At 47.0% G+C, this 25,602-nt stretch overlaps 1 protein-coding gene across 2 annotated transcripts in view; it reads right to left on the bottom strand.

The window, feature by feature from the left end:
* Positions 1-25,602, bottom strand: part of LOC119441294 (ATP-binding cassette sub-family C member 4-like) — a 450,511-nt gene that overhangs the window by 265,934 nt on the left and 158,975 nt on the right. For both annotated transcript variants that reach the window (XM_037705919.2, XM_049661127.1), the window contains 2 exons: positions 14,349-14,474; positions 4,464-4,713 (listed from right to left, as the gene is read on the bottom strand). In XM_037705919.2, coding sequence (XP_037561847.1) covers positions 4,464-4,713; positions 14,349-14,474 — 376 coding nt within the window. The remainder of the gene's footprint in view (positions 1-4,463; positions 4,714-14,348; positions 14,475-25,602) is intronic.

Below are 25,602 nucleotides of genomic sequence, written 5' to 3' on the forward strand. Positions count from 1 at the left end.
AGCTGACAATTCTCGCAACCTGTTGGGAAATGTGCCGAAAAGAGTTTACCAAAATGCGTTATTTTACTGATATGTGCATTGGTTCACATTAGACTGAAATGCCAAGTCCTCAGGTGATGCAGGAAACCGGCGAAGCGTGAACATACCACATCGCGGCAGTGGTCTCGCGGAGTGTTGTGTTGTGGACACACTTAGTCCCTAAAATCGTTATTTTCCGCTGGTTGTTTGTGCACCCATAAACTGCACAGTGCTGGCCTGTAGCCTTTTGATGAGTATATATGCCATTATTTACGAGCGTAAGCCATTCGTGACAAAAATAAACGAAAACATCGAAGGAAAGCTACCACTCCGCAATGCAAGCGCAAGGCAAGCTCACAGTCCAGACCGAACAGGCAACACTGACACATACTCTCCACGCCAGACCGTCGGGAGCGCCCTCGTGAAAACGTCTATAAAAAGTAGCGACACTCTCCTCCTCCGCCTTCCCTCCTCCTCGTTTCTCCTCTCCTTCGCGCTCCTTTTTCCACCGTTGCGCCGCCTACACCGCTTGAAACACGTGCACTTGTTTATCTTTCACCGCTGATCAGATTCGACGATCGCCGACTGTGTTCGTTGCTATCGTCGTGCTCCTCGCCAGTCGGTAGACGCTTCTCGGGCGAAAATGGCGATGGAGCGTGATCGTAAACAAACGCAGCCAGCGCCCGGGGGCTCGACGGTCCACGTGATGCCATTAGGCCAATACCGACGCGGCGTCGGCCTCGGACAGGGTGTGCGAGGAGGCGGCGGCATTCTTCAAAGCGTGACGCTGCTTTTTATATATAGGGGTTTTAGGACCCGTGGGCTTTTCGCGCTCGCGAAGCGCGCGGGAAGCGAGGGTCGTCTGCTACGCGCTGTAGTTTTTTGCGTTCAATTTCCACGCAAAGCACTTAAAGTCTATTTAACTTGAACAGAGTGGTGCTGCACGGAGATTACCCATCTTTGAGCGTTTCTTTGTGCTTGGGCAGTAAGATAATGCAAAAACTAACGTATCAAACGCATCAGCGCGGCCTAGCTCCGGTGCTAGAGTTCGGGAACGGTATTACGGTAACTGCGCGTGCGTAGAAATGCGCTAAATGAGCCCGCGCAAGGAAAGAACGTAAATAAAGAAACGTTATTCGCATGGGTACGCGGGCAATAGCACCTTGCTTGCAAGAATAAGAGTAACGAAAACAGTAAATTACTCGCGCAGTCAAGTGAAAAACTTACGTGCGTGCAGTGACCGCTTCGCTCACCATTACGTGCTTTTCGCTCACGGTCAGTATAGTGGTTTACACCTATATGCTTATGTATTTATTCGAATATTTTTTAGCCACGACAATATTTTATTATGAACATAGCAGAGTGAGAAGGTGTAAGGGAAGCAAGAGAAAGAGCAAAGACGGCCCTAACGCCGCAATATTGTTGGCTTATTTCGGTTCAGAGATTGCGTACACGAACAATTCTTGCTGTACGCTATCTCTTCAATACGAATTTCGCGCATGATGTACCTTAAGGTTCACCGTGAGCGAAGCTTTTTTCAAGTTCAGACATTCGAAAGAAAAGCCATTCGATGCAGCCAATATAGCTAAACAAATATATTTTTTCTACATTGAAATGAATAGATAGCTACTACTGGCCTAGCCATTTACTAACTTCTTATGTAAATGTTATTACTGGAATAGCCTTGTTTTAATAATCCGTGAATCCTCTCTGAAATTACCAACATGTAACTTCTCATTATACCATACTTATTGCGTAACGTGTGATTTTTTACGTAAACTAACAAGCATTCATGGCGCGTGACGATGTTTGTGCTTGCAATTATATTGAGGGGAAAATCGTCTTGAAAACTACTGTCCGATGCACTACAAATTTCACAATGGATCTACATATCCCTAAAATAGTTACCTTCAATAACAGCAAAAAATGAAAAGTTTTCTATTGATTTGTTGCCTCTTTCATTACGTAACTACAAGTACGTAGTTATTGATCCGTAAGTATATTTGCTGTGTACGAACTAGCGAGCATACGCAATAAATATTCCTAAACTTACTTTCATGTTAAAATTCACTTAGTGTTTGCGCTCTTGCAACACAAGAAGGCGAAAGATGAGTTGCACATACGTAATCCGTTATGTTCGTTTTCTGACGCGTCGCTTGCTCGTAATTATGAAATGAGGCATATGTATATAATGTTGCACTTGTAGCATTTCATTTATTTTGGTTTGTCTTGTTTTTTTTACCGCGTATATTTCTCGCGTACCCTTTACCTATACACGCCGTGCTATAGCTTAGTGGCTTTGGTAGGTTGTACTGCTAAGCTCGAGGACGGGGGTTCGATTCCCGGCCACGGGGGCTTACATTTCGATGGAGGCAAAATGCACAAAACAACCGTGTACGTAGATTTAGGTGCACGTTAAAGAACCCCAGGTGGTCGAAATTAACGAAGCCTTCCACTGCGGCGTCTCTCATAGCCATATTGTGATTTTTGGGTGTAAACCCCAGAAATTATGATTACTATTATTACCCTTTACTTGTGCTCTCCATTCTTCATGATATATGGGTAAGTTCGACACGTTGAGATGGAGATTGGCATTCAACACGTTTTTATATATCGTGACACCCACAGCATCAGAGGGATTTCTGGCCGTCGTCATATGACCACACGTCGTATTGTTATCGTTAATCGTGACGTGAGTGCAAGTATGTGATGTTACTATTGCCATGACCCATCAGCCATCTTAGTCACACATTTGTGCCTTTCCACACTATACTTTGGTATACCAAGTGAACGAGCCGCGAGAGTTACGCGGTTTGTATTTATTTTTGGTACCGCGGCATCGGCCAACAGACACATTCCGCTTCCCAAGAGCGCAGTTAAGGATTTCGCCTTAATAAAGAAACACCAGAGCGCTGGATGCAGTCTTGTAATGCAAATCGAATGCATGAAATAAAAGAAAGGAAACTGTTATAAGGTGCAAAAGCGTTAGCATGAGTTAGCCATATCTGCTACGTTCTCTCGGTTATTATCGCGGTCTCCAGCTTATTTTCTTCTGCAGCACGTTCACGTTGCTCCTTCCACGCATAACTAAATGAAGTAAGCGCGTGGAATGCGTTACTCAAACAGCCGCGTAAGCGCGGACCAAGCGAGCTAGAAGGAAATATACAAAATACCCGTATTCACAGCCGGCAAACGCATTCTCTGTGTGGTGAGTCACTGCGGTATTATCTTGCGGTGACGTGGTACTTAATATATCCCAACTTATCGCGATGTTGGCTAATAGCAACCAAAATATCAGGCTCGTAGCAGACGCCCGCCGCCTTGTCGCGGCTTCCGCAGCGGAGAAAGCCCACGGGTCTGGTACATGTGCGCTTCGTGGCGTAGTGGCTAGCGCCGCGCGTTCGGAAGCGAGGGGTCCCTGGTTCGATTCCGCGCTACGGACACAACTTTCGGAATTTCTTTTTTTCATAAAAGTAGACGTGGCTACCTACTACGACGACGACGACTACTACTACTACATACTACAGAGGAGGGACAGACCCACACCCTAAGGAGCTTCGCCGCTAAAAGGTCCTCGCTCCTCCCATGCATTCGCGCGGCGCTTTGGACACTCTCCCATATTCTAGGTCACTCTAGCCGAGCTAACTCGAGATATCGAACGCACGCGACAACGGCGAGCCGAGGAGATTGCGTTGCGGGCAGAGCAGCGTCAACGTGGCAATGGCGGGAACGCGTTCGCTAACGACGTCCCTAACGGCGCTGCCAATGGCGCGCGCGCTTGTGTGCGACGTAGAGAACGGTGCAGCCAATGGAGACATTTATCAAAACATGGACGAACTGTTTTTCGTTTCGCCTAGCCATATACAGCTTGCGCTGTAAAACTAAAACAGTAAGAAAGGCGTCCATAATGACCAACTGAGGGAGGTAAAGAAAACAATGATGGCTTCGCTAATACTTCATGGTAAAAGACATCATCAATCTTATCCTAAAATAATACCATGACGGCTTGGCCGCACGGCGAGTTTTTTTTTTTAGTATTCAATTCTTGCGTTGTTGTTGTTGTTTTTTTGCGATAAGGTTGAGTCGCGTGTTGAGCGTATGAAAGGGATGAGATGACAAGCAGAGCGCATTGTTTTATGCTCTGGTTCTTTCTTTTCGAGAGACAACGACACTTTTTAGTTGTTGATAATTTTTTTACTGTTACCTGATGGCTGAACGCTCGAGTAGAGAAAGCGTCAGTGTTTTCATTTCTTCGTTTTTTTAGGTATATCTAGGCTAGGAAGAGCCTAAATGCTTAATTTCGATTGTGACTTGTTTTTGTACGTGTGTTTGTGCCTGTTTGTGTGTTTTAGAAAAAAAATTCAGTTCCGTGTTAGCCGTAACTGAAATTCCGGCTAATTTAGATTAGATTCAGATTACGAGCCAAAAGCGACAGGGTCCATCACCTGCAACCTCTTGACCGATATGAGCGTCTCGGCGCCTTGTCCAACTCCGAAGGGGAAGTAGAGAGTCATGGCGAGCCGCAGGCTGTTGAACAACGACATGCTGACGAACACGCATTCCGAGGTGAGTGTGTTTCCGAGAAGCGCGAACGTGACGAAGCACAGGAACAGCACCAGCTTGGATGACATGAAGAACATCCCCATGTTCACGGCACGAAGCACCGACGTCTGCTGGATCTTGCGCACTTCGCGTCTACACCGAAGCAAAAGGGGGGAGGGGGGAGGGGGGGGGGAAGACGCATGTTTGATCCCACAAGTGGCGAGGCCTACGCTCTCGACATGCTTAATCGAATAGGGTGATGTGTGGCAACGCAGTCTGCGGCCGAAAAGGGCTAGAAAATGGCATGGCACATGACAAGTGAGCCCTGCGGCTGCAGTCAAGTATCCATCTCCACGTAATGTTTAGATGTGTTTCCAGATTCTTGAGATCTCTCTTAGAATGCACAGGCTACGATGAGCAAACGCTGGCAGTCTCACTGGCATGCCCTTCTATAGCTGTGGCTTCTCCACAGCAGCGTAGAAATTTAAACCAGTTCATGCAGCTTATCTGGAAGTTCCGGCTGCACATAAGGCACCGACACGGACAGTTGCTCCCTTGCACTATACCGGGTGTTTCAGCGAACACTTTCAAAAATATTTAAAGGTTGCCTGTGGCACATAGCACAATTCTTGATCATGAGCTGGTCTACTCGAAGAGGCGGACATTGCTTGCACAAAAATTGAGATGCATAATTGACTAAATAACAAAAATTCCCTAATTACGTTTTAAATAATAACCATATGGCCCATATTGTCAATTACAAATTGTAGCCGTGGAGTTCACAAGGCGGATTCACTTGGAACGAATTCTCAGGATGACACCAGTTTCGAGGTATTAATTTCCGAACTTTGCGGAGAAATGCATTGGCGTTCCAGTTATTTTTGGTGCTTTATTGCATAAAACAACGTTTTGTTAAGAAAGTAACTGGGACGTCAATGCATTTCCCCTTCCCCTTGTGAGCATCCGTGGACTGGAAAACGGTGCATCTGCACTCTTGGCAATGTATAGCCAACTGGGGCAAAGATGCGGCTTTCAGGAACAGTCATGTTCCCGAATGCCTATCTTTATTATACCCTGCTGTTTAATTCAAAACGCTGCTAGGAGCTCTCATTCACGGAGTGCCCTAAGGCATCACTGAATTCAAATTTTGACGTAGTGATCGAGCATACACCAAAGACTACGGACTTCATTACCAAAAGGCACAGAGGTTATGCACTGTCCTTTTAAGAGTAGGTTATGCAGAGCTTGTGTTCAGCGTCTTAATTTCTTGGCAGGCATAGCCACTGTTCAGGCCCAACGACTGCGCTGCAATGGTTTATCACGTTTGCAAATTGATTAAAAAAGATCTACAATGTACTAATTGCAATGGCGCACTCCACCAGGCAAGCATATAGAGTTAATAGACAGTTTTAGTTTAACGTTAGCGTAACAGCGGGTTTAAGGGAAATAGCGTTACCGTTCCGCAAACGAACTTTGCAGAAAGAGAGTTTTAGTATAGCGTGATAGCGTAGTTTACGTGCGGGACGCTATTCCATTACGCTTTGAATTTCGCATACATAGGGCACCTTACTCTACGTGTGTGTGCGTCCGGAAAGTGCGAGAGGCAGCGCAATGGAAGCCAGGAGCGCATTGTATTTTTACTTGCCATGTCCGCCGATCTGCAGCGAAACAGACAAGCAGTACAAGCTGTCTACCATAGCCTCCGAAATGTTCTCATCTCAGAGGTCATATGCCGTCGTCGAGCCTATCTCCCAACTTTACCGACAGGTGGCGCTCGCATCTCGGAGAAAATTTCTCTCGTTAAGCTTACGCGCGTTCGAAACGAGAAGCTACGGTGTCTAGAAGGGGGAGGTGAGAGTAGAGTGTACTAGAATATGGTCGAGTGGGACGAGCGGCTGGGGCGGCGCATGCTTTGCAGTGAGGCGCCCGACGTGGAAAAATACTGTGGCGGCGCAGCGATCGAACTGGATTGGGCCACATCAAGGTCGCGCCGTTGGAAAGTGCTGGCGATACTGCTCGGCAGGGTCATTCGCACTACTTCGCGCGCTGGTATTTGCGTTAAGACCTCTCAAATGGTGTTCATAATCGAATATGACATGTATATATGTCTTAAGAATAAATGCCTTTCTTTCTCTTCATTTTATTTTTTAATGCCGCTCGGTGATGCGCGTGCATTGCGGCCGCAGTGTCGGCTTTCATTCTACTATGTTATTGTACGGTTCCCTTTGGAGAACAAATATTTTTATCGTTCTTCAAGCAGCATGTATCTCTCGTGTGTATTGTTCCGCATATAGTTTTCCATCAGTAGGTCTTGCGAAACGCAAACGGAGAAACATATGTAACCTTCCTGCTTGCCGCTTCAAACAAGTAAAGCATATCTGCCCCATCCGGTACCTTGTACTCAGATTTCTTTCTTCTTTTGGGTTTTTTTACGTGCCAAAACCAGTTCTGATTATAAGGTACGCCGTAGTGGAGGGCTCCGGATTAATTTTGACCACCTGGGGTTCATTAACGTCCACTACAACGCAAGCACACGTGCTTCTTGCATTTCGCCTCCACCGAAATGCGGCCGCCGCGGCCGGGATTCGATTCCGCGACCTCGTCCTCAGCAGCGCAACGCCTTAGCTAACTGAGCCCCCGCGGCTGGTACTCAGATTTACGGGAAGCATTGTTATTGAAAAAAAAACTGCAGCGCAACATTCTATTCAAGTTTCCGCCTTACTCGCGTAACAGAATGCGGAGTAATTGGTACGGGGTCCTTTATCGCGGTCGGTGTCATTCTGGAAATTCATTTCAAGTGGATGCGTTTTGCAACCTCACCGGCTACAATTCGTAAATTGCAATATGTGTCGTAAAGTAATTAACTAAGAAGCTCATTAATCAATTTTGTTAATAAGTTGAATAGGTGTTTCGATTTCTCGTGCTACTAATGTCCGCCTCTTCGAATAACCCAGCTCATCAATGAGAATTGTGCTAACTGCCACAGGAGATTTTTTAAAAATCCCTAAACCTTAATTTCGAACACCCGGTATAGTGGATACGGCGTTGCGCTGCTAAACGCGGAATTCAATGTAAACAAATAGAAAACACTGGTGTATTTCTATTTAGGTTAAAGAACCCCAGGTGGGGAAATATAAACCGGGTGCCTCATACTCATATCCTGGTTTTGCCACATAAAACCCACAAATTTGTTTGAACTGAAAAATAAAAAGACAGGTGGCTGCGTTCTTCGTCTTTTTTCTAGGAGTGTAAACAAAATAAATTATTCTCGGGTCTGATTTCCGAGAAAAACATGTTACGCTTATCCTATATTTCATACATAAATGTAATGCCATTCCCAAATGTCTGTCCGCTCAACTAAGCAGGTTGTATATTATAAACGGCTGCTTTCAGTTATTCAACGCACTATCATAACGACAATAAGGAAGCAATTAGAGAAACGGCATACCTCACATGCACAACAACAACAACAACCTCACATGCACGTACAGATATGTGTAGATCTGCTGCGTTCGTTCAAGAAGATAAGTGTGGTACCACATGGGGCACCCAGTTTTAATGGGTTGCAAAGATGGTGAGACTGTAAAAAAAAAGTTTTCCTTGCCTGAATCAAGTTAGCAAATTTATAGGCTGCCCCAGAACGGGGCATTTATATTGAATGACAGCTTATTACACTTATTAGCAGGGCTTATTAGCAGCTTATTAGCCGGACTTATTAACACCCCTGCGTTAATTCTCTCAGGAACTGCGCCTCTGCGCAACAGCGACAACTCTCCGGCAGCACAATCATTCGGAATAACAGTCCGCACTTGCATCGGTAACTCACCTTTGAGACTGCAATAGTGCTGTTATGCGTTACATTCGTACGGAAACGACTGTTCGGCGTCGTACAGCATATCAATAACACTTGCATATATATATATATATATATATATATATATATATATATATATATAGTTTTAATTGCCTGCTATGAATATTATTTCTGCGACTGAGAGTTTTATGTGCAGTATTCACTAATACGTGTGTTTCGTATGCAAACGTGCACGGTCGGGAGTTCTCACTGTACCATTTGTCCCATTCTCAATGTAACCTTTGATTTAATTACGTAGAAATACATCGGTCATTATTCGCGCCACGCAGCTAAGAAACCTGGTTTATTTCACTTTAATATTGTTTTCTTCGATCATTGTTCCTGATCAATATCCACCGACAAGAAGCGCGCGTAAAATGACACACTATCAGTAATAAAATTTTCCTACGTAGCTTCATGTTGCAGAGATGCCAGTTGAATTTAGAAGACAGTGTTAAAAACAATGGTTCACTTGGCTAAAACTACCTTTGGTACCCGCCGTCAAGAGTCATGGGCGCACCAAAGCAAGTAAAACAAATAAGAAAATGTCACAGTTTCGCCCTAAGGGCGAAGCAATGAATGCGATAGCAACACAGCAATGTCATACGAAGTAAGGTGAGCGGCTTTGGTAGCAATATGAATTGTAGTAAACATGAGCTGATTAAGTAAGCAGGTGTGCTGCGGCGTAAGTAGACCGACATGAAGAGAGACTCGATGACCACGAGAAGGCGCGTGTGAAACGGTGGTGTTGATGAGAAGCGCTTCCCGTGGGCAGCGCGCGTGCGAAGGGACACACCTGTAGCGCTGCACTGCCAATCCGGGCAGCATTACACGTGTAGCGTGCGTTGGAAAATGTGGCCCGACTATTACTAACTGAATGAACAAGCGTGGTGTGAGCGCGCACAAACAAACATGAATAGACACACTGAATGACTGCAGACAACGTCTGTCAAAACGCTGGCAGCAAGCCCATACGCTGCAGCGGGCGAAGGTACGTGCGGTCTATCGCTTCAACAGAAACTGAGCCGCGAATGCACAGTGCATAAAGGTCAGAGCCGTGTGGAGATAAGAGACGGTGCGGCGAGCGACGAGCGAGGTTGTTGGCAGAGTAGAAATGCGCCCCCCCCCCCCCCCGCTCCCTCCGGCGCTGGCTTCCCGCTTCCTTGCTTGCGCGTGGGAGAGATAAAAGACGGTGCGGTCGAGCGACGAGCGCGGTTGTTGGCAGAGTAGAAGTGCCCCCCCCCCCCCCGCTCCCTCCGGCGCTGGCTTCCCGCTTCGTTGCTTGCGCGTGGGAGATTGAGTGCGCTCGCTCTCCGTGATAGCGCGCCTCCCGCACGCTTCCGCTCGGGCATACGGCGCGCGGTGAAGATTTTATCTATACGGAATCTCACGGCGACGGCGACAACGACGGCGACGGCTACGACGACGGCGACGCCGACGGCAGAAATCCGGTTGAAGTGTCCATATAATTGCTATCGCAATAAAAAATGCACTACACAGACGTTTTGCGAGAAAAACTGGGCGCCGCCAGCATCCACGTAACGAACGCGCGCTCGCTAGCAGACGACGCGCTTAACAACGACGGCAAAACTGAAGACGACGCGTTGTATAATCCATGCCTCAAATATATATGTTTAGCAAGATGGTGTAAACATAAATTTGCAGTTGAAATAAAGCACTATTTTAAGAGCGTACTATGCGCAATCGGCCTCGGCGCCCGCAGCGAAAGTACGTTGAATATGCCGCGGAGCGCGGCTCCGCCCCAATCCAGTTCGCTCGCAGCGCCCTCGCATAATTTTTCCACACGCGGCGCCTCAGCGGGAGAGCGTAGTTCGGCCCACTCGACCATTATCTAGTACACTCTAGGTGAGAGCAACGGCGGCGGCGGAGTGTTGCAAGCATTCATGACAGCAGCGGCGGCGCTGCAGTCGACAGCAAGATCGCTCCCCGGGCGCGGAAGCACGGCGGTTGGTGCCGCGGGTTTCGAAGCGGGCGTTTCTGTTCGCAATTAGCGGTCGCATATTTGACATAACTAGCGTTAAGCTAATGCATACCGTGCCGTGTTAGTAGAGGAGACAAAAATGTCACAGTTTCGCCCTAAGGGCGAAGCAATGAATGCGATAGCAACACAGCAATGTGACACGAAGTAAGGTGAGCGGCTTTGGTAGCAATATGTATTGTAGTAAACATGAGCTGATTAAGTAAGCAGGTGTGCTGCGGCGTAAGTAGACCGACATGAAGAAAGACTCGGTGACCACGAGAAGGCGCGTGTGAAACGGTGGTGTTGATGAAAAGCGCTTCCCGTGGGCAGCGCGTGCGAAGGGACACACCTGTAGCGCTGCACTGCCGATCCGCGCAGCATTGCATCTGTAGCGTGCGTTGGAAAATGTGGCCCGACTATTACTAACTGAATGAACAAGCGTGGTGTGAGCGCGCACAAGCAAACATAAACAGATCACACTGAATGACCGCAGACAACGACTGTCAAAATGCTGGCAGCAAGCGCATATACGTCGCAGCGGGCGAAGGTACGTGCGGTCTATCGCTTCAACGGAAACTGAGCGGCGAATGCACAGCGCATAGAAAAGGTCAGAGCAGTGTGGAGATAAGAGACAGTGCGGCCGGCGAGAGTAGAAATGGGCCCCCCGCTCCCTCCGGCGCTGCCGTCCCGCTTCCTTGCTTGCGCGTGGGAGATTGAGTGGGAAGTTCCCCTTGCGCCCGGTTGTGAGATAGGCCTTTGGTGCCGGAGCGCAGCGTCGCCCCGCCTCCCTCCCTCCCTCCCATATCCCCAAGCGCGACGGTCGCGTTTGCTTCCCGCCGTGCGTTCGCTCTCCGTGATAGCGCGCGTCCCCCGCACGCTACCGCTCGGGCGTATACGGCGCGCGGCGATGATGTTATCTATACGGAACCTCACCGACGGCGACGACGACGGCGACGCCGACGGCAGAAATCCAGTTTAAATGTCCATATAATTCCTATCGCAATAATAAATGAATAGCAGCTATCCTCTGATGTGCGGTTAAGTGTTAAAATGCATTAGATTCGGGCACTTCACGGCCGGCACACATATTTTTCGCTCGTCTCGGTCGCACGCGTTCTACGTGCTTTCCCGAATCGTCGGGAGGGAAAAAAATAATGATTTCAGCTAATGCGAAGAAGATTATGCTAGTGGTGTGGGTAAAAAAAGCTGCACCGATTTCAAGGCTCGCAGTGAAGGCTCCTTAGGTCATATTACTGCGACGCACTGCCTCCTGCTCGTCAAATTGGTTAATACCGATATATGATGCTTTAGAAATCATTCCCCATAGGAGTTAGGTAAACAAACTTATTTAGTCGCTGATGAACTAGAACCGCGGGGTCATGAAGAATACTCAAAAGGATGACATACAGGGCCGGTATTTTGTAGCGATGACTTTAAAGTAATAATGCCTTTTCGCGCTTATCGCGCTTTGTCAGTGGTCAGAGCGACGGGCCGCTCGCGTTATCAACGGGATCAGCCGGCCGTGAACGGTGGATGATAAGACTATTCCAAAATAAGTCATAAGACATCGCTACAAAATCGCGGCCCAGTACTTGATTATATGATCCATTATACAGAGGGTATCTCCACTATGATGCAACAAGATTTTAAAATATGCAAATGCCCCGTAGCTGTACAGAACCAAAGCAATGTTGTTTGCCGTCGCTTGTAGATACTCAGATTATTTTTGCATTCCGCCTAATTACATAATTAGTCTTCATTAATTAATCAACTTCTCAAATATTATAATTAGAGGAAAAAAGTCAATGTGAAAATTGTAGAGCAACTTGAAAAACTACCGATACAGCTTTCTGTAGCTTAATACGTGCTACATAAAAGTGTTTTTCCAAGCGTGAAAGAAGCCCGCGCGAATACGCGCAAAATTGCCGCGCGACTGGCCGCTCGAGGCACTTTGCTTGTATTCGTTGGCTTCTTTCACGCTCGGAAAAACACTTTTATGTAGCACGTATTGAGCAAAAGAAAGTTGTATCGGTAGTTTATTAAGTTGTTCTACAATTTTCACATTGACACTTTTCATCTAATTGTAATATTCGAGAAGTTGATTAATTAATGAAGACTAATTATGTAATTAGGCGGAATGCAAAAATAATCTGAGTATCTACAAGCGACGGCAAACAACATTGCCTTGGTTCTGCACAGCTACGGGGCATTTGCATAATTTAAAATCTTGTTGCATGATAGTTGGGACACCCTGTAGATGATTCAACTGGGGTTCGAAGTGCAGCTCGCAATCTTCCAAGTCCTGTCTAAGGCCTTGTATGCACGGGGCCTGGGCCGCTGCCACGCTTTAAGTGCTTCATCGTCATCAGGCACCGAGAAAAGGGCTGTTTTCTTATTTTTTTCTGCTTTTCTAGCAGAAACATAGCCTGTTGTGCAGCCCGGCGCAAAACAGTGCGTGGCAACGGCATGGCAACGTGTAAAACTATTGTCACCACAAGCAGGTACAACTGCACAGCGTGAATACAAACAGAAATGAGCCGTGGAGCTAAAAGAACCGAACAGAACCATGCAAACCGAGCGCACTCGCTAGCTCCGGTAGCAGCCTAACTACAGCGGATGCATCTTATACCCCTGTCAAGCGGGCAAGTTAAGTGCACTTACGGGGAGTGCACTTCGGGACCTTGAGTGACACTTTAGGCTACGCGGTGCTAAACGGGAAAACGGAGTGCACTCGCCGTAAAGAAACATGGCGACAGACACGAGCGCGTTTTTTGAATATGTAGATAAAAAAGAAAAAAAAAACTTCTAGAAAGTGTGTTTTACGTGGTATTATAAATAAAAACAAACTTAATCTATTTTTTCTCAACAAAAACGTCATTTATTTTACTATGAGGTGTTGCAAAGTCAATGCCGGCCAAGACGAATACCTAGCCAATCCAGAACAACATGGCGGCGTGCGACGAAGCTGCGTATACGATAATTTTGTTCATTATTGTGCTGTTTCGCTTCTCGCTAAACACAAATTATTTTGTGTTTAGCTGTTCAACAACTAAAACGAACTTCTGTGTCCTTTTTTTATGCATTGCATTCTGTACCATTCAAACCGCTGGCGGCGAGGCTACGCACTCGATCAGCAAAGTGCGTTTCGTGAACGCACTCCGACCGGAGTGCACTCTTCTGTGAGTGACACTCCGCTTGCGCCGTTTAGATTTGGCAAAGTGCACTTAAGCCGAGTGACACTCTCCGTAAGTGCACTTAACTTTCCCGCTTGACAGGGGTATTAGTGTCGAGGCGCGCGCCACCACTCGGCATCATGAATCACTGCAACACGCGCCGCGCTCTCCGACGGCTGCGTTGCTCCCACCTCCCCCTTCTAGCCACCGTAGAGAAGCGATCTCGAAAATTCTTCAAGATTAGCCATAACACTCTCTCGGCAAAGCGGCATGAGTCTAAGCAAAAGCCGTTCACGCAGTCATTTGCTACGAACGAAGTGAATTCTACAAAAACAACGCCAAATTCAGTTCGAAACGGGTGACCGGGAACGCTGCCATGTTTTACGTAAACTACGTAAACCACGCTAACACGGTAACATTAACTTTGAGAAATAGCGTGCGCACGTAAACGGTATGGGTCGTTTAGCGTTCTGCGTATGCGCATTTCGATCCCGCTATTCCGGTAACCGCGCTAAACTAAAACTGTCTAATTTCTAGGCCATTTTGTGCTATGTTCTTAGTTGTCAAAACTGTTTCCCAGACGTGTGTTGCCTGCGTTCTATGTTTTACATAGAAATAGTGGAGAACATGCAGCGTATCACGTATGAAGGCTACAAAACGTTTGAATAGTTGTCAATATTTAACCGGTAACTGAAACCACAAGTGCTTACAAGATATTCTACTTTTGCATTTAAGCATCTGATTTGACGAGTTCTGCTATTTAGTGTATAGCAATACTCACTTGCGCATGTTGTTCACTAGATTGGCGAAGGGCGTCTCCCAAGTGTACATCTTGATGACACGCATTCCCGCAACGAACTCGTTGACCAATCGGATGCGCTCGTCGGTCAGAGCCGCTGTCTTGGCCCTGCACCCACCGGACCGGCCATGGAATTATTACGCTGCTAACCATTTGGCAAATCTGTAGGTGAAGTATGGCGGCTGCTGCCATAGCACATTCTCGAAACAATGTACAAGCGCAACACACGGCACCACACTCATAAAATTATTGAGCGGAAATCAATTCCTCAGACACTGAAATCATTTTCTGCTACAGTATTGCAGGCTCTTCCAACAGACCTCGCCACCTTTGCATAAATAACTTCTTAGCGATGCACACAACTTTTTACTTTTCCTTTGTTCAGTGCCAGGTGAGGCGTTCAAAATCAGACGCCCCGACGAAACCACGCTGTGACTCTGTACGCAGCGCAAAGCACAGGCGTTGCGCGATAGTTTAGCGCATCCGGCTCCCGAGTGGACAACCGCCGTTAGGCTTAACCCGATCGACGAGGAGACATCTTCGGAACTTGAACTTCATCAAACGCAGGATTCAAGGAGCAAACGTCGAATACTTTATAACTAAGGCCGAGAACCTGCCAAGCACCGTTTGACTCTCTATCTACGCCGACGACATCTGTATCTGGACGTCGGAGGTGACACGTCTTCAGCTTCGCGCTCGGCTTCAGAAGGTGGCCTCATCGTCATCATGATACCTCCGTAAACATGGACTGGAGTTGACGTGTAAAAGTGCGCTGTGGTGGCATTCACCCGGAAGCCAATGCCTGCATAAGGCATATCAATCAACGGACAAGTGATATCGTCGAGCAGAAGTCACAGGTTCTTGGTGGTTGTGATTGACAGAGACCTGTCCTGGACTCCTCACGTGAACCAAGTAAAAGCGCCTAATTGCTATTTGTTATCTGTTCAAGTTCCTTGCAGGAAAGAACTGGGGGGTTTCCACGCATTCCATGTTACAGCTGCACAGTGTGTTTGTTGGTTTTCTCCGGTACAGCCTACCTGTCACATCCAACACCTGCAAAACTAATTTGCGTACAATTCATAGAATTCAGGCGCAAGCTCTTAGGATATGCCTTGGAGTACCACGCAGTGCGTCAACGGCCGAAACTATTGACATTGCTCAAAATTTTTCAACCACGACGCACATCGCTATCGAGATGCATGGACATGTCAGGCACATTGCCCGGACCCCTTGCCACCACCTCACCACACTCACCGTGGAAAGACCCCGCATGTCATACGGCAGCAGTCCTAGGCACAAGCCGAACCATTTATTCTGTGTTTTGCAGTTTCACCGGGCAGCTTGATACACAGCACATCATCATACACGTGCCCTTGCCATCGACCGCCCGAAATGAAGCAAGCAGAATCTACGAATACACCAGAGGGCCACTGATTCCAGGACCGCGTTATACCGAGACCACGTGGCCATCTGCACATATAGGGCCTGCCATCTTACCGGGGATCGCATACGGCAGCAGTGGCAGCGTCCTAGGCACAAACTAAACCATGTCTTCTGTTTTTTGCAGGTTAGTGGTGCAGTCATCGCAGTGCAAAATACTAATTGTAATCTTGGATAGTTGCCACTGCTGCCCGATCTTGAGTGTATGTTGTCTTTGTGTTACGACTAGCGTGTAATATGAACAAGGAAGCTGAAGGATGCTCCATGATTTTCAAGATGAAATGAGAAATGAGTGGAAACAAATGAAAGAAGCGTTAGAGCGAAGCATTCGATCCGAAGAGAGAAACTTGCGCACTGAAGTTGATGAAATGAAGAAGAGCATGGATCTGCTTAGGAAGAGCCTTCATGATACAAACGAAAAATTGGTGGCAACGGTAAGTGAAAATAATGAGCTGAAGAAAAAAAAACGAACTACTACAACAGAAAGTTTCTACGTTGGAGACTAACTTGGCGGATTGCCAAGTTAGTCTCCAACGTAAAGGAATAGTCCAGAATAATAGTCCAATTAAAGGAATAGTCCAGAAACCAAATGAAATTGTTGTTGAAGTGCTAAAGAAAATTGGTGAAGTGGTTGGCGAGCTAATCGGCAAGATGCACACGGGAACATTGATGTTTGCCACAGAATTCACACAAAACAGGAAAATCAGAAAAATCAGAAAAATATAATAGTTCAGTTTCAAGGCCGTGACAAACGAGACAATGTGCTTCAGAAGTCACGCAAGAAAAGCCTAAGAAACGCATCCCTCGGCGTGCCCACTGAATCTCCTCTGTTTGTAAATGAACACCTTTGTCCCGTAGTGAAGAAAATGTTAGGAATGGCAATAGCACGCAAATGTGAACACTGCTAGAAATTTGTCTGGACGAAGAATGGCATTATTCATGCACACCGCACAGAGACTACACCTGTTGTTCGCATCAGGCGTGAAAGCGACTTGAGCAAAATCACAAGCGTCTAATAAACAGAAACTTTGACACATTTGTACCTAAAATAGACATGGCGTCTTCAGGCTGTGTGATTCCTGAAGAAATCATTACTACGCACAAAATTAGCAGCGAAGCAAAGCTACTAAAACTCATGCATCTAAATGCAAGGTCACTGTTGAACAAAAAGGATAAAGTCAATGTGCTAATCGGATCATGTAATCTAAAATTTTACGTATTGATGTTTACCGAAACTTGGTACAATGATGACTCATAACATTATGTACTTCAAGGATACGAGCATTGCTTCGTGAACCGCAGGGGAAGCAGAGGTGGCGGCGTTGCAATTCTAACTTCTCTAGCAGGGTATGATACTCTTAGATAATATAGCATAGCTACAGAAAATTAGGAACTTTTATGCATAAAGAAAGAAAAGACAGTATTCTCTGTTTTATATCGACCCCCTAATGTCAGCCACTCTGCTTTCTTTAAGTTTTTAGATGACCTTCTCTCATACGTAAATGAAAGCACCTATCTGCTTACGCTACGCGGGGACACAAACATTGACATGATGACTAATTCAGCACCTACTGCGCAGTTTGTATCTATCCTAGAGTTCCATGACTTCTGCAGCATCATCAGATCACCGACACATGTAACCGTCAATACATCATCATTACTAGACACCTTTATAATAAACTCGACTATCGACAGCACGAAATCTGCAGTCACAATTAAGCTGTGATATCAGCCGATATATATTTTTTTTTCTAGAACGTAAAAGCACCGTTAAAAGTGCGTGCTCTGGAAAGACAACGTACTGCAAGATATCGGCTCAAACACTAGATAAATTACGAGATGCCATGCGCGAAATAGACTCGAGCGATATTTTTGCCTTTGAATATGCCAATGATTCGTATAAGTTTATGAGCAAACTCAGAACGTCATTTCCGATTGAAAACTATCGAAGTCGAAAAAAGTCACGCAATCCGTGGATTTCGAAAGAACTCGTAAGGCAAATCAACAAAAAAATAAGCTTTATCAATCTTTTATCGAGTCCAAGGACTTATCAAAGTGGAAAGAATATAGATAGTTTAGGAATAAATTGAACAAAAAAAGAAAAGGTGCAAAATGACTACTACAGTCGTAGATTTAACAATAACTGTATGCGCAGAAGTGCCCTAGTATGGGGAAAAAATAAACGACACACTAAATCGTAAGCCACTCGATACACGAACAGATGCGTTCAACATTGATGGCACTTTTATAGGTGGTACAAAACTTGCGAACAACATTAACAATTTCTTTGTCAGAGCAGGATGCGTAGATCACGACATTCAAGATACAATACATGTAGCTTCATTGAGAGAATTTTTATGCCTAAAGCCTACTAGCATCCCTGTGGTGATTGCAGCATTTCCATCCTTGAAAAAGAGCCACAGCTGAGACGTGGATAATTTATAAATTAGGCCAATTAAGTACGTCATAGACCTACTTGCACCTGCAATAATGCAAATTTTTAACATTTCCCAGTCAACTGGAGTGTTCCCGCGCAATATGCAGATAGCGAGAGCCAGTAGCGCTCCCAGGATCTCTGCCAGGGGGGGTTGAATTTTTGTGAGGGGGGGGGAGCAAGCACCTTGCATAATATGCAATTGCCTTGCCTTAGCCAGAGGAATCCCACAGCAAATAAAATACCTAATAATAATAATAATAGTAATAATAATAATAATAATAATAATGACACTAAGGATAATGACGATGTTTATTTAGTCAGGGTTTTACTCAAAGTCTGGAAAGAGCTTGATAGGGCCAAGAAGCCAGTCTGCAGAGCAGTGCACGTGGTCATCTGTTGAAGCTCTTAGCGAAACGGTTGTGGCAGCAGTGAGTGGTGGCAGTGTCTGAGGAGGTCACTTATGACTGATGGAGTGGGCGAACTCAGGAATGTCAGTAATAGCGTGTATATAGAGTGTGTGACGGCGATAGCGTGCCTGATAAGCAGACTGCTGTTAGTGCGCATGTGCTCACAAGTGCTTATAATGTCGTGCTATGTGCTATGTGCGCTAACCGCTGATTCCTGATGTAACCATGAGCCCGTAAGCTTCAGGCAATACACACCGTTTTTCCCGTTGGAACCCTTGCCTGTTCAGTCCCTGGCAGAGACACTATAATAGAGCACCAAACTCGGCCTCAGGATGAGGGGGGGGGGGTTAGAACCCCCGAAAACCTCCCCCCCCCCCGTCGGTGCGCCACTGGAGAGAGCAATAGTTATTCACAAAGAAGGCGACAAGAATAATATTGCCAATTATCGACCAGTTTCTATACTTCCTGTGCTATCGAAAAGCCTAAAAAAAACTGTTAACTTTCGTATTCATAATTGTTCGCGAGAACATTGCTTGTTAACTGACTGTCAAGACAGGTTTAAGAAAAACGCGGTCTACCGAAACTGCTGTAAGTATATAGAATGACCTTATTCTAGAGAACATTGAAAAAAACTGTCAGCCCTTCCACTGGGGTGGAGATGGAAGTGCAGCGAAGCTGTACTATGGTGGGAATTATGTATTTCCAATTATGACTATTATGATGTGATGGTGTAATTGGTTATTTTAACTATTAAAGAATGAGAAGTATATAAGATCCGGTGGTTTTCATTTATGTAGTGACCACAGGGACCATGGCCTTATGGTCGCTATACGGCGTACCGCCATAGTGTGTACGGAAAAGGTTGGTATGTTCTTCATAAACACGCAACCAACGCCGCGCGCGTACGGTGCGAACGCGGGCAAAACGTCGCCGCCGTCGACAACAGTTCTGAGCGTTCTTTGCGTGACCGCACACAACCGCTGTCAAAACGCTGGCGTGAGCAAGCGCGCCAGCAGCAGCGAGCGACGGTTCATGCGGTCTATCGCTTCAACTGAAACTGAGCGGCGAAAGCACAGTGCAAACAAAGGTAGGAGACGTGTTGCAGATCGCTTTCAAGATATGGTGGGCGCGACCGCCCGGTGCCGCGCAAAGTACAAGTTGCTCGCAGAGCAGAAGCAGCAACCCCTCCCTCCCGCGCTGCCCTCCCGCTGTCCTCCTCTCGCGTGGGAGATTGAGTCGCCAGTTCCCCTTGCGCCCGGTCGCAAGATACGCATTTGGTGCCGCAGCTAAACGCAGACTGCGTATGCTGTATGTGCCAGTGATAACGCATTTTGTTAACGCAAAACAAAATGCGTTATTTTTCGTGCTCCGGGAAGTTCTACTATATCTCCGATAATATTGTTTTGGGTCCGTATAAAATCGAATCCCGGCCGCGGCGGCCGCATTGCGATGGAGGCGAAATGCAAAAACGCCCGTGTGCTTGCGTTGTAGTGCACGTTAAAAAACCCCAGGTGGTCAAAATTAATCCGGAGCTCTCCACTACGGCGTGCCTCACAATCAGAATTGGTTTTGGCACGTAAAACCCCAGAAAGAAGAAGAAAGAAGCAGAAAATCAACATTACGTCATCTATAAAAACCCTAGGCAAAATATTCACAGCGCAGATCTGCTGGAATATCACGTTATTCCTGTTTGCTCAAAGATGCGAAAAGTTGTTGGCGTACTAAATCGTAACTTTATTATAAATTCTTCGCATTTTTTGTATCTTGTACAGCGCCTAGATTTAGGTCAAGCTACGTTGTACCTTGGCCAGTGCTGCTCACTGCCGAATTGTAACAGAGGGGACCGGGCTTAGTCATGCTGCCGTTAAGCACCTTTTCCCCGCCAATCCCTTTTTCTTTTTGAGGCGAATTAAATTATTATTCGATTTGAATTGGATTAAAACCATATACTAAGACGTCTCTGTTGTCACGACGTTTATTCGGCCCGAGTACTCGGGAGCGAACCAGCAAAGGCACACACCCGATGATGATGATCACACATAAATGAAGATGAGGATCGAGCAACGTAGAATGATGATGATAATATACAGATGAAGAAGACGTGCGTAATAAACGCCCACACTAATTACCCCCCACGTGGAAGCGGCCATCCTGGCCCCAGGTCAAGGTGAACAAGAACGCCGCGTGAAGGGCTTCATGCGGGAGACATGAACGACCTCGGTGCTGCGACAACGGCAGTCTGTTGCGGCGATAACAGGAGTCACGCGATAATTGACGGGCGATGTCTGCTCCAGGACTATGTAGGGCCCGATGAATCGCGGCTGGAACTTGTCGCTCAAACCAGGCGTGCGAAGGGGCGTCAATAGAAGTATTTCCTAACCAGGTCGGAAAGACACAACGCGATGGAAGGTGTCGTAAATGATCTTCCGGTCTTGTTGTCTGGCTGCTGTGTTTACGCGAGCACGCTGGCGGCACTGGGCGAGTCGTGAAACAAATTCTTCACTAGACGATGCAGATGAGTTGACAGGAGAATTGAAGAAAGAAACGTCTAGAAGGGAAGTAGGCGACCATCCGTAAACTAGGTAAAAGGGCGAGTAGCCGGTGGTACGGTGAACGGCCGTGTTGTAGGCGAAAGTGACGAGTGGTAGAAGCTTATCCCAATTCTTGTGATCAGGCTGAATATATACGGCGATCATGTCGGCAAGCGTGCGATGAAATCGCTCTGTCAAACCGTTAGTTTGTGGATGGTAACTCGACGTTGTTTTGTGGGTGGTACCAGAGGCACGCAGGACTTCATTTAAAAGTTGCGAGAGAAAGACCTTTCCACGGTCGCTTAGCAGTACCCGAGGAGCACCATGGCGCAGAATTATAGCTTGAAGGACGAAGTCGGCAACCTTCGAAGCTGAGCCAGTGATCCTGTTCCTGTTTTATTAAACAAATTAATTCAAAAAAGAATAAAAATTGAAGAACGTGGCGCACGTGCTATTAGGGAAGCACTTTTATCATGAAATCAACGCAATATTATTTATCACTAATAAAACTTTCAGCATATATTGTAATTTGTCTTCATGTATTGTACTGTGTAATTTAAGCGTAAAGGAATCTATGTATCTATATTTTCAGTTCGTGATGAATCTATGTGTATTACAAGTTGTAAAATATTAACCCTTTCTTGCTATGAATGAATTTTTGTTCGTCTGTCCTCAAGGCTTTCCATGTATCAGGGAGGCTCGGGTTCCCCTCAAGTGACTAATGTCACTTTTATCCCGAGCCTGCCCTCATCCTTGAGATGAAAATAAACTGATTTGATTTGATTTGATTTGATCACTGATGTTGTCTCATCGTAGCGCGTCACGTGGTCGACGGCGGTCACTATCCACCGATTACCAGCTACAGTAACAGGAAAGGGCCCGCAAAGGTCGATGCCAACAACCTGAAATGGTGCGCTGGGACACGGAATAGGCAGTAATTCGCCGGCAGGAGCAGAGGTTGGGAGTTTGTGATGCTGACATGGAGAACAGGAACCGACGTATCTCCTCACACTAGTAGAAAGGCCAGGCCAATAGTAACGGCTTCGAATGCGATCGTAGGTCTTGTGGAAACCGAGATGGCCAGCAGTCATGTCATCGTGGAATGCTTCGAGGACATGGGCTCGAAGAGAGCGCGCTAGAACGGGCACCCAGCGTTGACCGTCAAGGTGGTAAATGCGCCGATACAGCACGACATTGTCCAGCTTGAATTGTGCGAGTTGGCGTCGAAGCCGCACGCTAGGTGAGCGAGAAGCCCCAGAGAGGTGGTCTATCATACGCCGACAATATGGGATGCAAATGTTTGATCGTCGTCTTATCTACGAGAACAAGGCCTCAGTGTGTCTACAGAAAAGTGCGCATTGGTTGGCTTTACGCGCAAACAAATGTCCCCGTATCCAGTTTCAATCAACGGTCAAGCTGTGTCCTATGTTAAGACGCATCGCTTTCTGGGTGTCATCATCGACCGTAACCTCTCATCGATCGTAACCTCATCATCGACCGTAACCTACCTGAAGAAGACGTTATTTGCTATTGCAGGTATTTAAATTTCTCTGCGGCAAAAACTGGGGTGCACCAGTCCATGTACAGTACAGTCCGTGTACAGTCCCATGAACAGTACCCTGTACAGCTGCACCTGCAGCTGTACAGGGTACTGTTCCTGGGACTCCTTCGTTACAGTCTGCCAGTTTTGTCAAATACATGCAAGACGACCATTCGCGCTCTTGAGAGCATACAAGGCCAAGCCCTACGGCTGCCTCGGTGCACCTCAACAACAGCAACAATAGCCATCGCGAAAGGCCATACGATTCAGACACACGTAGCTGCCGACTCCCTCAGAGCGCACATTCGTCATCTGTCAAGGATCCCCGACCATCACTTAGCTTCCCTGCCAGCGGAGAGACCCCAAGCGACCTTTTCCAAAGTGATTAGCGCCCATCAAGAGTGTGTACCGTGATCGTCTACACCGGCGTCGAAGCCTTCATCTCCCCTGTGGTGCCTGCGACAGCCTCGAGTGAATTTTTCTATTCCCGGAATCACCAAGAAGGTCAATCATCCATCGCTGGCTCTGAAGCAACTGACGCTCCTATTAATGCACCAGACATATCATGACTACATACATATATATACCGACGGCTCGACCTCACCTACCAGCTTAACTGCCGCATTCGTCGTTCCAGCCAAGCAAGTTGCAGTTAAATTCAAATTGTCACATATGACTACATCTACGTCGGCAGAACTTGCAGCCCTCCATGCAGCTGTGACCTACGTCACCGAAGAGCCGGCACAGAAATGGGTCATATTCTGTGACTCTAAGGCAGCCCTTCACAGTATCAAGTCAGTCTTACATCACAGAACTTACGAGCAGATGATATCCGACACCAGGGAAGTACATCACCATGCTCTGGAAACAGGGCACAGCATAGTCTTCCAGTGGATTCCTGCTCACTGTGGCATCATCGGCAACGACATTGCTGACAGGGCTGCCCGATCTGCCCACGAAGACACCCAGACGCGTACAATACCTTTGGCGAGGACGGACACTGCCAGGGAACTTCGTCTGCTTGCACGCCAAACGTCACAAGCTTTATGGAGTTCAAGTGCCTTCAATTGCCGATTATATAAGTTGGACCCCTTACTACGGCTACAACTGCCATCTAGCCTTTCCCGCGGCGAAGCAACCTTGCTGTGCCGGTTGTGGCTGGGAGTGGCGTTCACGAACGCTTACTCACATCGTATGGGAATGCCCGAGAGCCCGATGTGCGACTCCTGTATGTGCGAGGAAACCATCGAGCACCTATTGTGTACCTGTCCTCGCTACGACGTACAACGCCTCTCTCTCAGGACAACTTTAAACCGGCTGGACTCGAGACCGTTCTCTGAGTCAAAGATACTCGGACTGTGGCTACACCCGTCACTAGCACAAAAAGCGTTGCGTGCATTAGTACTGTATTTGAAGTGCACCGGTTTGAGAGACCGCCTATAGTGTCCCTGTACATCGTCCCACGTGTACTCAGTGCTCATTTTCTCCCTATTTTACTCTATCTCCCCTTTCCCTTACCCCTAGTGCAGGGTAGCAAACCAAATGTTCTTCTGGTTGACCTCCCTGCCTTCCCTCTCCCTGCTCTCTCTCTCTCTCTCTCTCTTGATCTTCGTCCTGAGAAAGGTGGTCTATCGAGGTAAGAGAGGAAACCGGCGTAGAAGTGACATCCGAAGAGTTGCTTTGCGACGCAGTTGCCGAGGTGTCGAGTGGGTGCGCAGGAAGCGGGCAACGAGAAAGAGCGTCAGTGTCTTTGTGTTTTTTTGCCTGACTTATGAATAATGTCAGTCATATTCTTGCAGGCGGAGAATCCAGCGACCCAGGCGTCCAGTCAAGTTCTTGAGAGTGGAGAGCCAGCATAATGCGTGGTGGTCCGTAACGATTGTAAAATGATGCCCGTGCAAATAGGGACGAAACTTCTGTACGGAGCAAACAACAGCCAAGCACTCCTGCTCAGTTATCGTATAGTTATCCTCGGCATCGGTGAGTACACGGCTGGCGTATGCGACTCTCTTGCGCGAAGAGTTGTCGCGTTGGAGAAGAATGGCACCGATGCCATGGCCGCTAGCGTCTGTGTACAAGAGAGTCGGTGCAGTCTCATCAAAATGGCAAAGCACAGGTTCAGACGGGAGGTCCCCCTTCAGCATGTCAAAGGCAGCTTCACATTCTTGAGACTAGAGAAAGGGTACACTGGAAGCAAGTAGCTTGTGTAGCGGCGCAGCGATGGAGGCAGAGTTCCGTATAAAGTGACGGAAATAAGAAGCGAGGCCAAGGAAGCTTCGCAAGTCTTTAGGCCTTTCTGCGCCAGGGAAGCGAAGGACCGCAGCAATCTTGTTAGGGTCAGGACGTATGCCCTCCTTGCTCACGACATGCCCCAGGACCTTAATAGATCTGCTGGCGAAACGGCATTTCTTCTTGTTGAGCTGAAGACCAGAGTCGGCAAGGCTCGTCAGAACTTCATCTAAGCGTTGCAGGTGCTGAGGAAATGTTGATGAAAAGACGACAATGTCATCCAGGTAGTAGAGGCAAGTTTTCCATTTCAGGGCACGCAGCACGGTGTCAATCATGCGTTCAAAAGTCGCAGGTGCATTGCATAGCCCGAAAGGCATCACGTTGGATTCATAAAGTCCATCAGGGGTAGCAAACGCTGTTTTTTTATCGTCTTCGTGTATTGGGATTTGCCAATAGCCGGAGCGCAGATCGAGGCTTGAAAAGTATTCTGCACCTTGTAGTGAATCAAGGGCGTCGTCAATGCGAGGCATAGGGTATACGTCCTTTCGAGTGATCTTATTGAGGGCCCGGTAATCGACGCAAAAGCGCACGGAACCGTCTTTTTTTCGAACCAAAACAACCGGAGATCACCAAGGGCTAGCTGAGGGCCGGA

Source organism: Dermacentor silvarum, chromosome 2 (genome assembly GCF_013339745.2).
Source record: "Dermacentor silvarum isolate Dsil-2018 chromosome 2, BIME_Dsil_1.4, whole genome shotgun sequence".
Classification (NCBI taxonomy): domain Eukaryota; kingdom Metazoa; phylum Arthropoda; class Arachnida; order Ixodida; family Ixodidae; genus Dermacentor; species Dermacentor silvarum.